At 36.1% G+C, this 14,732-nt stretch overlaps 1 protein-coding gene across 2 annotated transcripts in view; it reads right to left on the bottom strand.

Annotated features, from left to right (window-relative positions):
* LAMA2 (laminin subunit alpha 2) overlaps positions 1–14,732 on the bottom strand; it is a gene marked incomplete at its 5' end in the record, with an annotated part of 356,160 nt that overhangs the window by 105,009 nt on the left and 236,419 nt on the right. For both annotated transcript variants that reach the window (XM_080342611.1, XM_080342610.1), the window contains 7 exons: positions 453–577; positions 1,230–1,364; positions 4,348–4,465; positions 9,149–9,288; positions 9,487–9,675; positions 10,448–10,627; positions 12,980–13,123. In XM_080342611.1, coding sequence (XP_080198737.1) covers positions 453–577; positions 1,230–1,364; positions 4,348–4,465; positions 9,149–9,288; positions 9,487–9,675; positions 10,448–10,627; positions 12,980–13,123 — 1,031 coding nt within the window. The remainder of the gene's footprint in view (positions 1–452; positions 578–1,229; positions 1,365–4,347; positions 4,466–9,148; positions 9,289–9,486; positions 9,676–10,447; positions 10,628–12,979; positions 13,124–14,732) is intronic.

The following is a 14,732-nucleotide window of genomic DNA, read 5'->3' as shown; positions in this document are numbered from 1 at the left end:
GTATATTGCTTTTAAATTATTCTATCTTTCACAAATTGCCTAAAACTCATGTAACATTAAATAAGGAATCAATAAATTCCACAGTGAAGCAAGAAAGGCACTGCAACACATTTATACCAACATCATATATGAGCGTAAGACTTTTTACAGTTCCCTTGTGGCTATATTGTACTTGAGTTCTGCTCTAGCTTCCTTTGTGAGAATACCTTTATAACACACATTCATTATGTGTTGAGTATTGCATTTTCTAGCACTTATTAATTTATTCATCACAAATTAGCAAGGGAGCAATTTCCAACTCTTAAAGGAAGATCAATTAGCAAAAGTAGATATGAAACATTTAGTATGGCTTACATGATGCAAATCTCCTGTAGCCATCTGAAAAGTGAGCCCAAAAACTAAGTCCTTGCTTTATGGAAAGGTAATTCTGTGTCATGAGCTTGTTTACTTACTTGTTACTGGGATTGGATAGGGGACAAGCACAAGGCTGACAGTCATCCGGAGAGCCTTGGACAACACCATAAAATCCCGGTGCGCATCTCTCGCAGTGGTGACCAGCAGTATTATGCTGGCAGTTCTGCAGAGGAGGGAGACAGAATGAAAGCTGTATTGATAATTACAAGAAAGCAGACAACATTTTGTTCCCAGCTTTGGGGATTCAAACTTCTCTGGATTTATAATTTTTCCCTCCCTGACATGATTCGCAGTGGGACTGCTTGCTTTAAACTTCTGTCAAATGCCTGCTGAGTTATATATGGGTTTACAAGGAGAAAGAATGGAGGCCTGTAGCTAGCCAGATGTATCCTATGGAATTTCTTATCCCATTCAGCTTTCCTTCTCTCTTTTGTTCCAGCTGTTGAAGCAGGAGAAATAACCAATTAAAATTCAATCTTACTGTATTAGGTCACATGTGTTATTACCTAGAAGAGCAGTGTTGTGTTTATTGCATGATGCATGGTACATTGCCTCTTTAGTTTGCAGATATTTAGTTTCTCATCTAACACAAATAGTAATTCAGCAGCAATAAAGCACAGCATAATCTGAACACCAGAAAATAAGAATGGAAAATATTAAAGACAGACAGTTTATTTTTTTGAACTCACTTTAACTTTTACTCTTAAGGTATTTAAGCAAAACTGGATTAAAATATTGTCCTCTATTTTTTTAGATCAATTACACTACTTATGAATTTTACATTACCCTAGTGCATAAGTTCAGAAATACAATACCTGACAAATTGATGTTTCAGGGTCACACATAGTACTGTGTCCATGACACTGACATAAAACACACATGCCTAAGGACTGCACAGGTGTCCTTCCTCCAGGTGAAGTTGAAAGCCTATAAAATCCTGGAGAGCATGACTGCAATAAAAAAGATGCAGAAGAAAACAGATCATTACACAGTAGAGTAGGTATGAGGAGCATTGCAAGCTCATCTTTCCAGTCACCAGTTTTTACAAGTTGTGAAAAAAACCTGACAAGTTCCAGCTGTGTTACAAACAATATACAGTACTTTACAGATAACAAGAGCCAGCGCTAATTGCAAACATTGCTGAAAAATCCCTGGAGCACTCCACTGTCACCAGGCTTTTCATACTGCAGCTTGAGAGACCTTTCATTCAGACGTAGAACACCTCACTGTTCTCACTGTGCATCAAGCATCGTTCCTTTCATTTCTTAAGAATAATGTTTGTTTTCAATATAAATTTTTTGCATGGACTGTGGAGAACAAGCATGATGATTCTGTTTTCTTCCTCCTTCGTGAATTTTTCAGGTTTGACAAGCTAATATCTGCCTACATACTGCCTGATGGATAACAAGCAAGAGTCAAATTATACTAATAAAAAAAGGCTGCATTATTTATAGCTATATAATTTAAAGACCATAAAAGTAAAGAATTCAAAATATTAAAGGTTTTCCATATCTTGGGACTATTAGGCCAGAATCAAATTTATCTATCACCAAGTCTCCTTTACCCCAACTTGGCAGTAAAATTCTGAGAGCAACCCAAAAATTACTAGCAAAGCTGACACATGCAAAATCAAGCACTCGATATTTATTTCAGGCTCATTATGCAAATGTATGATAGTGCCTACATAGCTTCCAGAAAGCACACAGCTATAGCAGCATAAAAATACAAACAGGACCGTTTTGATAGTTCAGACCATTAGGGATGAGTGCATACAGACAAGTCACTCATCCCATGTATAAATCCCACCACCTCGTGGTGCCGGGAGCCTATGAACTCTGCCTGATGAGGTAATTTCTGACTGTTGACCACAATTTGTGCTTTTTGGAAAAAATGTGAATAGTACACTTTCCAGATAGCAATAAAATGGATGCAAAATAAAACAAAAGAGAATCTGCAGTAAGTGTCTTTTCATGATCAAAAGCAGGATTCTTCCATCAACCACTAGCTAGTTTCTATTCATATGACACTGCTCTGACAATTCTATAATCATTCCCAAAACCGACAGGAGTCTAAGTTATGGAAAAAGTATAAACACAATTATTTTCTTTTGAATCACAAATACCGTAACTCACCTCTGCTTTTCTCCTTTTATTTTGACTTAGACTACGTTAAGATCCCTGAAGCATAGAAAAAGTCTATCTGCTTTTTCACGGTTTCTGAAGAATTTCAATTTAGATAAATAATCTCAAAAGGAATTTTGTTTCTTACTACAATTTCCTAATTTTTTCCTCCCTCTCAAGCCCCAGAAGAGTCCTTGTCCAAACATAATGTGGTCCAAGGCATAGCTTAGAAGTTCTGAGTAACTTTTGGATTGAGGTATAAATATATGGTACATCCTCAAACAAATCTAATCTCTAACCATTTTTTTTTTTCTGATACGCTACTGATACTCTTCTCATCTATTCTGATCTAAGCACTTCTGAGATGAAACGGGACACAGCAAAAGATACAGCAAACTACATTTTTCATTACTAGTTTGGAAGTTTTTCAGAAATAGCCATTAGGGAAGCTCTTACCACCATTTTTTCCACCTGTCATTGACTTGAAAACAAAGAAAAAGGATATAAATGTCACTTATAATAAAAACTGCTGTGCAAAGAGTCCTCACAAAGCAATTACAGGATAAATAATGAAACACTTACATATACCCTGTTAGCATTTGCTTAAAGAATGCCTGAATATTATTCTTTTTCTCCTCCTGAAATTAAATAAACCTTCACAGAACACACCATAACCTTCACTAAGCACACTAAAAATAAACTAAGTTAAGAGCATGTAAAGATCACACAATTAAACAAAAAGTATGAAGGTTGTAACCAAGACACTTATTCCAGCTCCCAGTTGGTGTGAATTAAAATTATTGCATTATCATGTATTTTCCTTCAAAAATGTAATTTGTTACAGTAATTTTTAAAACGTGTGTACCTCTGAGCAAATGTTGGAGACTTAATTTCTCATACGTATATTTACACACATTCAGGTGTATGCACTTAATAAAATAGTGTGCCAAGAAAACGCCTTCATTCACATCCCTGCACACATTTCCTGTGAACTCACTGTTCTTGTTGCCTCATTTGCTGTGTAACACAAACCTGTACAACCTCTGAAAGGAGCAGAGTTTTCATGGATAACTTTCCCGTCATTTACTCACTCCAAATTTTCTTTTGTTTTCAAATTTGTTTGTATGCTTCAATTTTTCATTGATGAATTTCATTCAACTGATAGATCTTTAACTTTTCAGGATTAATGAAGATGTAACCTTTAATTATTCACTATTACAAACGTTAATTTTTATTTTAATGAATTTTTTTTTTTTTATTTGACATAGAAGTTTTCTGGGTTTTTCTTCACAGATTCTGTGAATCATGGTCATGATAAAATGATGCATATAGTTCAGTCTTTTGGAAGATATGATATTGTAACTGTATTGTGTATTATGGCCCACCATAACACAAAAACATAGTACAATGTGTTGTACACCGTAGATTACAAAATTATTATACCCTTATCTGGCCAAAAATGCTTGATCAGTCAGTATCAGTCACACAATTCAGCATCAGAGATGCTGACCCAGTAACACTGACTTTCCTGTATTCTAAGTGTTTGAGTCATCACCATGGTTTCAGTGGCATATTTGCCAAAAGCAAAAAAAAAAAAAAGGTGCTTAAATTCCTTGAGAGATAACTGAGAGAAAAATAATATGAGTAATTAAATTATGAGAGAACTGTTGTCAGTTAAATGAATTCACACTCTTATTTTTATTCACATTATTATTTTTATTCACTTATTATTCACATTACTTATCACACCTTGCTAATGAATAGACTGAAGAAGGTATAAAGGCTTTTCCTGGGAGCCAGGTTAGTACCGTACCTCACAAGACAAACCAGAATAACCCAATGGGCAGTCACATTTCTCAATCAAGTGAGCCTGAGGAGTCACTCCAGACACAGTGCCGCTTTCAGCAACCTCCATTGAGATCTCAGAAATCCTGAAAAAAAGGAGCAAACATCTCTAATGAGATTAGTCAAGCACTAAATCAAACCCAGTTAGTCCCAGTTAGCACAGGAGAAAAGAGTCGTATTTGGCTGTTTGTAGGCTTCTTGATCTACAGGAGACAAACAGCACCATTTTTGCATCTCCTAAGGAAACAACAAAGCTACCAGCACCTCCAGTCTCATTTTCCATTTCTAGGCAATAGTATAACTGATTTTTCTCTCCTCCTTATTTCTGCCTCATTTTTAATCTATTTTCAGCCAAATTATAAACAAAAGCTCATTTCTGATTCTTCATTTGAACAGACTCATTAAGAAATTGAAGTCACATACTAAATGCAGTTCCAATTCATGGTAGTAAAATTGTTCACTAAATCTACTTTTAATGAGGCAACTATTAAAAAAAAAAGAAAATAAATAAAATCTATCATCAACAACAAAAGCAACTTAACAAGCAGACTTCAAAGATATTGGACATTTGCCTTTTTAGCAGGAATTTTAAGATCTGTACCCAGATATAATTTTATTGTTTTTTTTTTCCTTAGGAAATTATTTAAATACTTAAACAGTTTAAAGCAAACACGAAATCCTACTACAGAAGCATCTGCTAGTGTCAGAAAGAGATATGCTTCATGGTAGAGCTTCCAATATTTTAACTTTCCAAAGTTACCAGAAATCTTATTGCCTCTCAACCACTCCCTGTCTTTCCAACATGCATGCTGATGGGCTAAATAGGGTTGAGTATACATCACAGACAAAGACAACAAACACAATATCTAATGAAATACACTTAATCCTAATGTACTGCAATGCTGTTCTTTTAGCTTACTTCTTTATTTTAGGAGATTGTTAGTTTGTTTAAATGAATGCTACGATCAACAAATCCCTTACTGTCTTTGAGAAACAAAAAGGGTAGAATAGTATACATTTTAAAGCTTCATGTATATCACCAACCTAAAAGAAAATGTTGAAGAACATATAACTAACTAGTTCAATAAATATTCATAATGCTGATACAGTCTGTTCATCAGGTGTCTGTGCAGAAGGCTAATGCAGAGGAGCTCACAGGAGCTCACAGAGCTGCTCATCTCCTCACACCATGGATCTGCTCCCAAACCTTAAATACTAAATGACTGAGTGACATTCTTCTGCACATTGGCATATTGACACCAGTGTCAGGATGACTTTAGGAAAAGTAAATGCCCACTGCTACACTAGCTGAAAGTTTTGTGATGGAGCTTATGTGACCAGTCCCATACTTCTTCATACCTTGTGTCAATGGAAAATCTCCAAATAATCTAGTGACTTAAATCCTGTGCTCCCTTCTTACTACCTGAAGAAAGAGGTTCAGAGGAACAGGGAAATTGGGGAGGAAAACAAAAAAACAAACAAGACTGAAAATAAAGAGGGCAATACCACAAAACCATTCAGATCTGATATGTCAAGGTAAGCTTATGCTGAAATCTCTGTACATTTAATAGAAAAACAAAATGAAATCTGCCTCCCCATCATCTTCAAGGCTGGGGCAACAGTCTGTGTGCTGTAAAAAACCTGTTTACTGTCAGAAAGCCGTATTTACATAATAATATACTCTGTGACCACAAAGCTACCTGTTGTTTGTGTGGCAATGTTACTTAAGGAAGGTCAAGCTTGGCTGATTCTTGGAACATGTCTAATAAGAAGCAGTCCAACAACAGCTACCTGATCAGTGTCAGGCATATTAAAATAATTCACAGTCAAATTGAAAGCATACTCCCAATTCAAACTAATTTATTATCACAGTCCTGTTGCCTGAAAAGCAAAACAAAATCTATAAAAGAAATGTTTCAATTTAGACCAGTGAATGTGAAAATGAGGGCAACAAAATGAACAATACAAGAGAAAAATGTCTGGCTTTGGATTCTGAGCAGAAATCTCTAAATCACTAGTAATGCTGCAGCTTTGAAGCAGAAACAACATTGGCACTGCTGCTAAACTATATAGCTAATACAGTGCTAACACCAGAATTAGGTTATTTTTAGGCTTCCAACTGCTGCCGCTGCCTTGACTTTATTTTAAAATGCTCTTCCTGTCATTTATTACTTATCTGAAGCTTTTAAACTCTGCAACTTAAATTAAAGCACTGTTAAAAACCTAAAAAAAATTAAAAATATTTCATATATGGTATTTTCCTCCTCCCATACACAATTTCTCTTACTTTATACTTTTCTACTATGCACAGTCAGGTAGAAAGAGAAACTTTATTAGTTGAGAAAAAGGCCCATATTTAGAAAGCACTCTATTTAAACAAATAGTTTATTATAAGTAATTTAATTCAAATATATATTTAAAACTGAGCATAAATATTGTCCTTTAGAGGCACTCACACTATTTTTAATAAAAGCCTTCAATTCTAATGCAAGCTAATATTCCTCTAACCTTTAAAAACATTTGGGGGGATTATTTTGTGGTCTTAAGCAAAACTTCCTCTGGAATCATTCAAGGTGCTGACTTGAAAAAAAAAATAATGATGTATTCCTGCTGTTTATTTTCTACTTAAAGTCTCAGATGCCATGTGATGAATGTTACTTACGTAACTAGACAGATCACAAAAATCTATTGTAACATAACCACTTCCAAAATCAAGTATGGTCTGATATGCAAAGTTATGACTTCAGATGGAGAGTTACCAGAAAGAACAGATGAACTCTTCGCTAAGTCCTGCTGCCATATAAAATGTCACATTCTGAAAGGCAGTGCTGTAAAAATACATTTTGGAATTTAAATTGCCACCTTGCAAACCTGAAAAGTCCTTTTCTGTCTTGTTATATGCTTCATTACTAGGTAGCCGTGATAAAATGGTCATGTACTACAATGCAGGTTTAGTGCGGTTATGATTGTCATATGCATCTCAGGAAAAAACCATGAAAACAGAGGTTCGTTTTCATAACTTCTGCTGCTTGAGGTGAGACAGTATTTGGTTTTTGCTTCCACATCTGAACTAGGATCTGTAGTGCTTAAAGGGAAGGGAGAAACAGACACAGATATGTGTGGATTTGGTTCTCAAATTTCCACAGATATGTGTGGATTTGCTTCTTAAATTTTCCATGTTGCACTGGAGTTACTTTCATACATCTATCCACAGGAAATCCCTGTGCTGGCAATACAATATCCTAAATAGACTAAATCAAAAAGAAATGAAACCAGTGTAAAACATTTATGGCATCTGTTGCTAATATTTACAGTCTAGTCGGTCCAAGCTGGACGAATATTTTTCTGTAAATGTTATATGTTAGAGATAATAGCAGCAACAGTTACTGTTTTCCGTCACACAATGCTGCAATGTTGCGTTGCATCTGCCCCTACTACTCACCCTCAAACTACAAAGGACATGTTCTTATAGATCTATTTGTGACCTAGAAACCTATACATAATTTTAGCGTATCACTTTTATGACAGAATCACAGAAATGACCTCTGTAGACCTTCGAAGTTTATCTCCAATTATTCCTGTGTCCTTGCTAATAAATTTTGCTTGTGAAGGTTATTGTGAATTTGATATCAAAAACTTTTAGGAATATTTTATGTAAACTGTTCCAGAAGTTCTTTATCCCCAGGAATTTTTCTCGTATGTCTAATGTGAGCATTACTTGCTGAAGTTTAAGCTAATTTATTTTTTTGCCTTACTCATCATGGCAAGAGAGAACTGATTCTTTTCTTTTTGACAATATTTTATGCATCTTAAGGCAATTTCTAATTTCTAAATAAATCTGTTCTTTACACCTTCCTTCACAGGTCATATTTTCTGATCTGTGATGATGATCACTGTTATCTTCTGGGCACTTTAATAATTTTTTCTGGAATCCTGGTATCCAAAACTTGATGCTTAGGCCTTACTATTGTTGAGTGGAAGGAAAATTTTTTTTTTTTTTTTTTTATCTTTTTAGGTTGTACCTGTTTATACATGCAACTAGAATATTAGCATTTCTCAACAAGAATATCATTACTGAGTCACGTTCACTTGGTGATATGTTGTAAACAACAGAGCCCTCTTTGAAGAATAGGTAACTAAGCAGTTGTTCCTTGTTTGTTCAATTGACTACTCCTTTCCAAGTGTAAAATCTTATAGCTGACCTTTAGATTGCAGTACATTTTTGTATTATTCCTCTCATCTTGCTGTCTAATGTCCACTTCAAATTTAGTGTTATCTTTATTTCATCATCTAACTTATTAATGAATAAACTGAATAGAAAACATTGACTGTATCTGCCCCTATTATATCGGATTAAGTAGCATTTCATTACAGGAGTACTCTTTAATCTTCGACTTTCTACCTCATTTCCCACATGCTAGAGAAAATTCCTACATATGCTAACATTTCTGTTTAATTACAGCATCATGTTTTCATGAAGATGACATTTATTCAAAAAAATACTTTGGGTTTGTTTCAGGATGCACGTGCTTACATGTGTTTTCTGTTCCAGGATCCTGAAAAGAAGGTTTTCATTTGCCTATTGTGATTAAATGTCCTGTTGAATAAAATTTCCCTTTCCTGCATTTTCTACTGTGCTGAACGCCAACTCCTTCTGCTTTTCTCAGCAACTGCTTATAGTTTATGAATAAAAAAATCCACTGGGAAGATCTATCAGGTTATCGTCTGTGACTACTGCACTATTTCAGACCACTGCATGAAACAGTTACCTGCTTTGCCTCATGATATTGCCATGAGTAGCCTTAATAAGAATGTAATGAACATCATACAACACATTCAGGAAGTCTTCCCGGGATACAGGTCTACTTGGTCTTGAGTCGTCTCCATAATACTTCCAGGTGAAATCTGCCTGGGCCACTGTCCTGTTGACACTTGGATCATCATGATAATATTCCCAGGGCACAGTGTTTCTGACTCTTTGGTCATCACCGTAATATCCCCATTCATGCTGAAAGACAATAATTCAATACAATAATACTGATTATCAACAGTATTAAAAAGAACCAGGTGCTTAAATTCTGGGAGGAGGAAAGTAGATTTCCGTTACCTCTGTCATCTCTATCTCGTGCCTTGTCAGCTGCCCAATCAAAGGGGCAGCCACATGCCGGACAATAATTCTGGGATGGGTGGGAGGCCCACCTCTGATGATGACTTGTGGGTAGTAAGTAGTAAAACCTGTCTCTTCTCGTGCTTCAAAGTAGATTGCGTATTTCAGTTTCCCTCCATAAGCAGTCAGCTAAGAAAGCAAAAAACAAAGTACAAAAAGAAATCTCATTTTCAGTTAGCTAAAAATAAATTCCTGTGTGTATGTAGGAGATAGATGCACTCAGCACCTGTGTAAAGTCTGATAAATGTGTGTGTGGTAGAAAATAGCAATACATGCTTGTGGAACGATCTGGGGACACGGGCTGTGTTCAAAAATACCCATTGGCAATTTGTTGTTGTACTACACTAAAAACAAAACATTATCTATTTCTTTATATATGCCTCGATGCTCCCCAAAGCTTGTGTTAGAGAAAGAAACATCTAAACTTTCCCAAGCCAAACCAAGAAATATGAAAAGTGCAAAATAAATTGTCACAGAGGTGCACAAAGGAGCGTTATTTCAATAATTTTCTCCTGTTTAACTTACAGAGATCAGGCATTTTTTGTTTAAAGTGGAAAGAAACAAAAATTTACAAGACAGTTATATTAAATTAATGCAGCTTAATTTTTCAAATAACATTTTTATGATAGAATCTATAATTTGTAAAAATATTATATGTTACTGCCTGTTAGTATATATTTTTAAATAGTGTTTATGTTAAAGACTTATGAATTTCCATGATAACCAAGCAAATAATTTTTTATAATGGAATAGCATTTATTTTCTTTTGAAGTATCTTCCACTCTGTGATGATGTGCTTAATGGAAGGGTAAAAAAGGCACTGCAAAATACAAATGCAAGATTAAAAAAAAAAAAAAAAAATAGAAATCCCTGTCAATATTCAGTGGAATTTTATGTTTACCTTTCGTCCCTCAAACTGCTCTGGAAGTCTCCAGTAAACAGGTTCTGACCGAAGATCCTGTATCACCTGTTCTATATTTGCTACTATTTCAGGAGGCTGGAATGTAATTCCTGAAAGAGTGCTGCGCTGAAGCTTTTCATCCACCAGTGGCAGAATCATTTGCTCTGGCTTCAAGGTCACCTATACATATTGAAAAAAGGTGAGAAGAAAATTAAGTCTATTTCTCTCCATGAAGTGTTAGTCTTTAAATTCTTACTGTTTTAAAAATTATTTCTAGGTAATTTCATTTCACATCATGAGTAATTTGTCACAGAGTCTTACTACTCCTTCAGGTCTAAACAGTGATAATAATGACTTCCCTCTCAAACATTTCGCACTTTCTCGTCATGTTAACAAAGAATGTACTAACGCTGGTTAAAAGAGTTTCAGCAGCAAGCGATCCCATGAATTTTATTGAAGCGATTTTCACAGTCCTATTCCAGTCTCAGGCCTCTTCTCTTTGAATTGTGAGAAACACACCTTATGAAGAAGCATACTTCCCACCAACACTTATTATACATCCCTGGGTCTGTGGAATACAGTGCCCAATTCCGTGCTACAGTTATGCAATATTCAAGCTAAGTGTTGTCTGGCCAATATGCCAGTAGGGGTCAGGGTTTCTGTAACGCTAAATTCAGATTTAATTTAAAATATAAGGATGCCACTTAGATACTTCTAATTTTCTCAGACTTATCGAAAGTGTCTCAGCATTATATGGAAATCATTATTTTGATCAAAAACTGCAATAAGACTCTTAGTAATTCTGTGCAGATGAAAGTATCACAGGAAGCGTGCGAACAAATGCAAAGGGCTGGTATAAAAATTGTCTCTTCCCAAAGAGTGAGGAAAACAATGAAAACACATGCAGTCATCCCATCAACAGGCTGTTCATGAGGTAGAGACCAGGTAATGAGGGATTCACCAAGCCCTGTACTGTACTTTAATCATCTTGTCATTTCCATTTACAGCAGAATCTATGGGCTTACCAGACATGCAGGCATTTCTAATGTTGCCAGCCCAAAGTGAGATTTCCTGAGTTTATGTCATAAACTTATTTTACTGTTTACTATTTTAGACATCAAGAACATGGCCAGCATGTTTGAATTTCAGATCAGCCTTGCCTTATTGTCATATAAGATAGGATTTGCCTGGTTAAATATGTCTAACGCCATTTGAAGCACCTGAGAGTATCTGAAATAGCCACTAGCAGCTGGCAGAATCCAGTCTCACTCAGTGTATAGCTCTGAATCAATTTGGAAATTGACAGGAGGACCAAAAACTAGATGAGATGTGGACACACACTTCTTTAGATATAAGCATAAATATGAAAGGAAGTTAATGAAGAGACAAAAATAATCAGGAGGTTTAAACTATGTTTCTGCTTTGTGCTGCCACAAAGGTAAAAGCATACTTTTCCAGAACTGTTGCTGTCATGGAACTTGATTAAATTTTATAACTTGTCATCCTTTTAAAGTCTTTGTTTTCCAGCCTACCAGCATATGGTGGGCAAAACTGAAATAATGTGAAAACCAGGGTCAGATCATGATACATGATAAATCATTTCACCCACTGGGAAGGGAAAGATGTGTTACTGGATTGGACAACAAAGGAGAGAATGGGACTTTAACCAGAATATACAAACTCTTTAGTAAGAGATCACATCTTGATTTCAACCTCAAGTAACATTATCCAATTGACTCTTGTGCTTGAAACAAGTCATGGGCTTTGGCTGATTTGCATTAGGCAGACATTCCCTGCTTCCAGCAGAGATATGACCGACCATGCATGGGGACTGAACCAGTCATTTTTCATTAGAAACAGTGCCTCCAGAACATAACTGAGGAGCTGGCGCAGCAGTGATGGAGAACAGTGGTCTCAATGTGTGTTTTGCGCTCATCATCCAGATAAATAGAGACATCCAGTCTGCTTTATTTGTTAGTCTAGCATAGGTCCCAAGGCCCACTTCAACAAAAAGGTGGAGAGGTCTTTGCTCTGATAGATTATACCCTTTCACTCTTTTATTTAAACAGAGCTCAATAAGCTATTTTTTAAAAATAAAACCAAACCAAACATAACAAAAACACAGCAATGAAAATAAAGAGTTTAATTGAACCAACAGAAATCTATGCCGGACAAAAAGCATCTGTGACCCCTGAATACACCTGGGTAAACTGTGTATTATACACCAGAGATTATGTTACAATGCACCGGACTACATAATTTCTCCTTGCCCTTTCCTGGGTTTTAATAGCTTTACTTTGGCATGATGTCAACTATCCCATCACTGTTTTTCTTATCTACTTATTTACTTTCAATGCCTCGACCGTGATTGTGTAATGGAACATAACCGCTCTTTCCACTTCTTGAAGTATAAAGAGGAAAATGATCGTTTAAATGTTTGGCCATTTTCTAGCTACCTCTCAGTGCCTGACTAAAAGATGCCAGCAGGAAACAACATTATCGCATTACATGGCTCAGCAGTTTCCTACTCACCCATGTGCGAACCAGCCCCCTTGCCTCACTGCACTGTGTGGTCAGGCCAAAGCAATAGCAACTGCTGCAGCCAAGTGGGTTTCTGGCAGAGAGGCTAAATGTACCAGACTTGCACCTGTCACAGTGGACACCTTCCACATTAACCTGGAAGAAAGAGAACATTAGGAAAAGAAAGGAAAAAAAAAAAACAACAACCACCACATCAAAAAATCAAGCTCTATTTCAATGTAGTAAGAAGAAAAAGAAAATCATACAGTAATGATAATAACAGAGTGCAGAAATAAATAATAATAAGTGTAAGGAAATGTTCAAGGAACTTTCCAGCTTCTTATCATGTGCGCATGCAAACATATACAACTAATGCAACTGAGGTATTTGCATCCACTGAGTAGCTCTGAGGAACGGATGTTGGCTTTATACTGACAGTTGTAAGCACAGAAAAACCAAATGACAATTTGGGCATGACATGCTCAATAAGCAATTGATAAGAAAAAAAAAATATGTCCTTCTGAAATCACCAGGGTTAATCAAGCCTTTTGTTTAATATGAATTAGCTTTGACAATTAGAATGTTTAAGGTACAGTATTAAATGTTCTTATTGAGAAACCTGTCTTAACAGAAATATTGTAGAGAAAAGCTTTCCCCTCTTCATAATTGTTTTCCACATCACTGAACAGTATTAGCAAGACTGAAATGTTTCACTGTTGTAATGTCAGTGCTTTTATTTTCATTTTTCAATTAGTCCAAATAAAAAGCTATACCAGATAGAACCAGTTACATGAAAATTTGTGCACGGCCTTTTAAAACCATTTTCATACTGAGACCAAGGTATTAAAAAAACCCACTGATATGAAAGCACTCGTTGGCTTTTCCTCCCCCTCCCCCCCCACTTTTTTCTTTTTCTCTTGAGAATAATGTGAAGAAGCCAATCTAAAAAAAAAAAAAAAAAAAAAAAAATCAAGTTTCCAAAGCTTACACAAGAAACCAACATTATTACTGAGGATTTACCATTTTTTAGCCCTCATTTCCAAGTGTAAGTCTATCAGCAAATCTGTCTACACCGTATTTTAGCTTTGATTTTGCTCCTTTTTGTCAAACAAAGGGACTCCTGAGCCTTTGAAAACTCATTTCTGCAGCTATAAACAGCAGGTTTAAATGGGAAAGATGAGCATTTTATAAAAATCTAGCTTCTCCAATACAGAACTCTTTCAAAAAACTTACACAAAGGGTTAACCAGCCTGTCCTGGTTTTATTAAAAACAAGACCAGTTTCACTTTTAGTGAATTTTCCTTTCAGCTAAGTTCTTCTAAGTAACTGCACTTTTCTGAGTTTGGTTGCATGTTTTTGCAGACAGGAGCTGATAATGTAAATGGAATGCAAGGCTACTGATAAAAACCCACATCCCATAAGTGAGAGGGGCGTACTTGCGAGGAGGGGCAAACAGAACAGGTGACTAAAATTGACCAACTAAGTATTCCATCCCATCCACATCATACACCCTATAAAACTGGGAGATCACGAGAGTCTCGCTCTCTCCGACCACAGCCAGCATCTAAAGAGGACGCTGCCTGTTGCCCCTGCGATCCAAGGCCTGGTTCCAGACCCTGCGTCCCTGAATTCAGTTCTGGTTTGCTGTGGAGGACATTCAGGTGCCTGCCCTGCAGCTGCTGGAGCTGAGCCAGCTCTGCTGAGCTGCACTGGGAAATTCAAGAGTGGTTTTGTGTATTTTGTATTATTTTCTCTATTTTATTAG

Source organism: Nesoenas mayeri (genome assembly GCF_963082525.1).
Source record: "Nesoenas mayeri genome assembly, chromosome: 3".
Lineage (NCBI taxonomy): Eukaryota > Metazoa > Chordata > Aves > Columbiformes > Columbidae > Nesoenas > Nesoenas mayeri.
The sequence above is the reverse complement of the archived record's forward strand: the minus strand, read 5'-3'. Positions and strand labels throughout refer to the sequence as shown.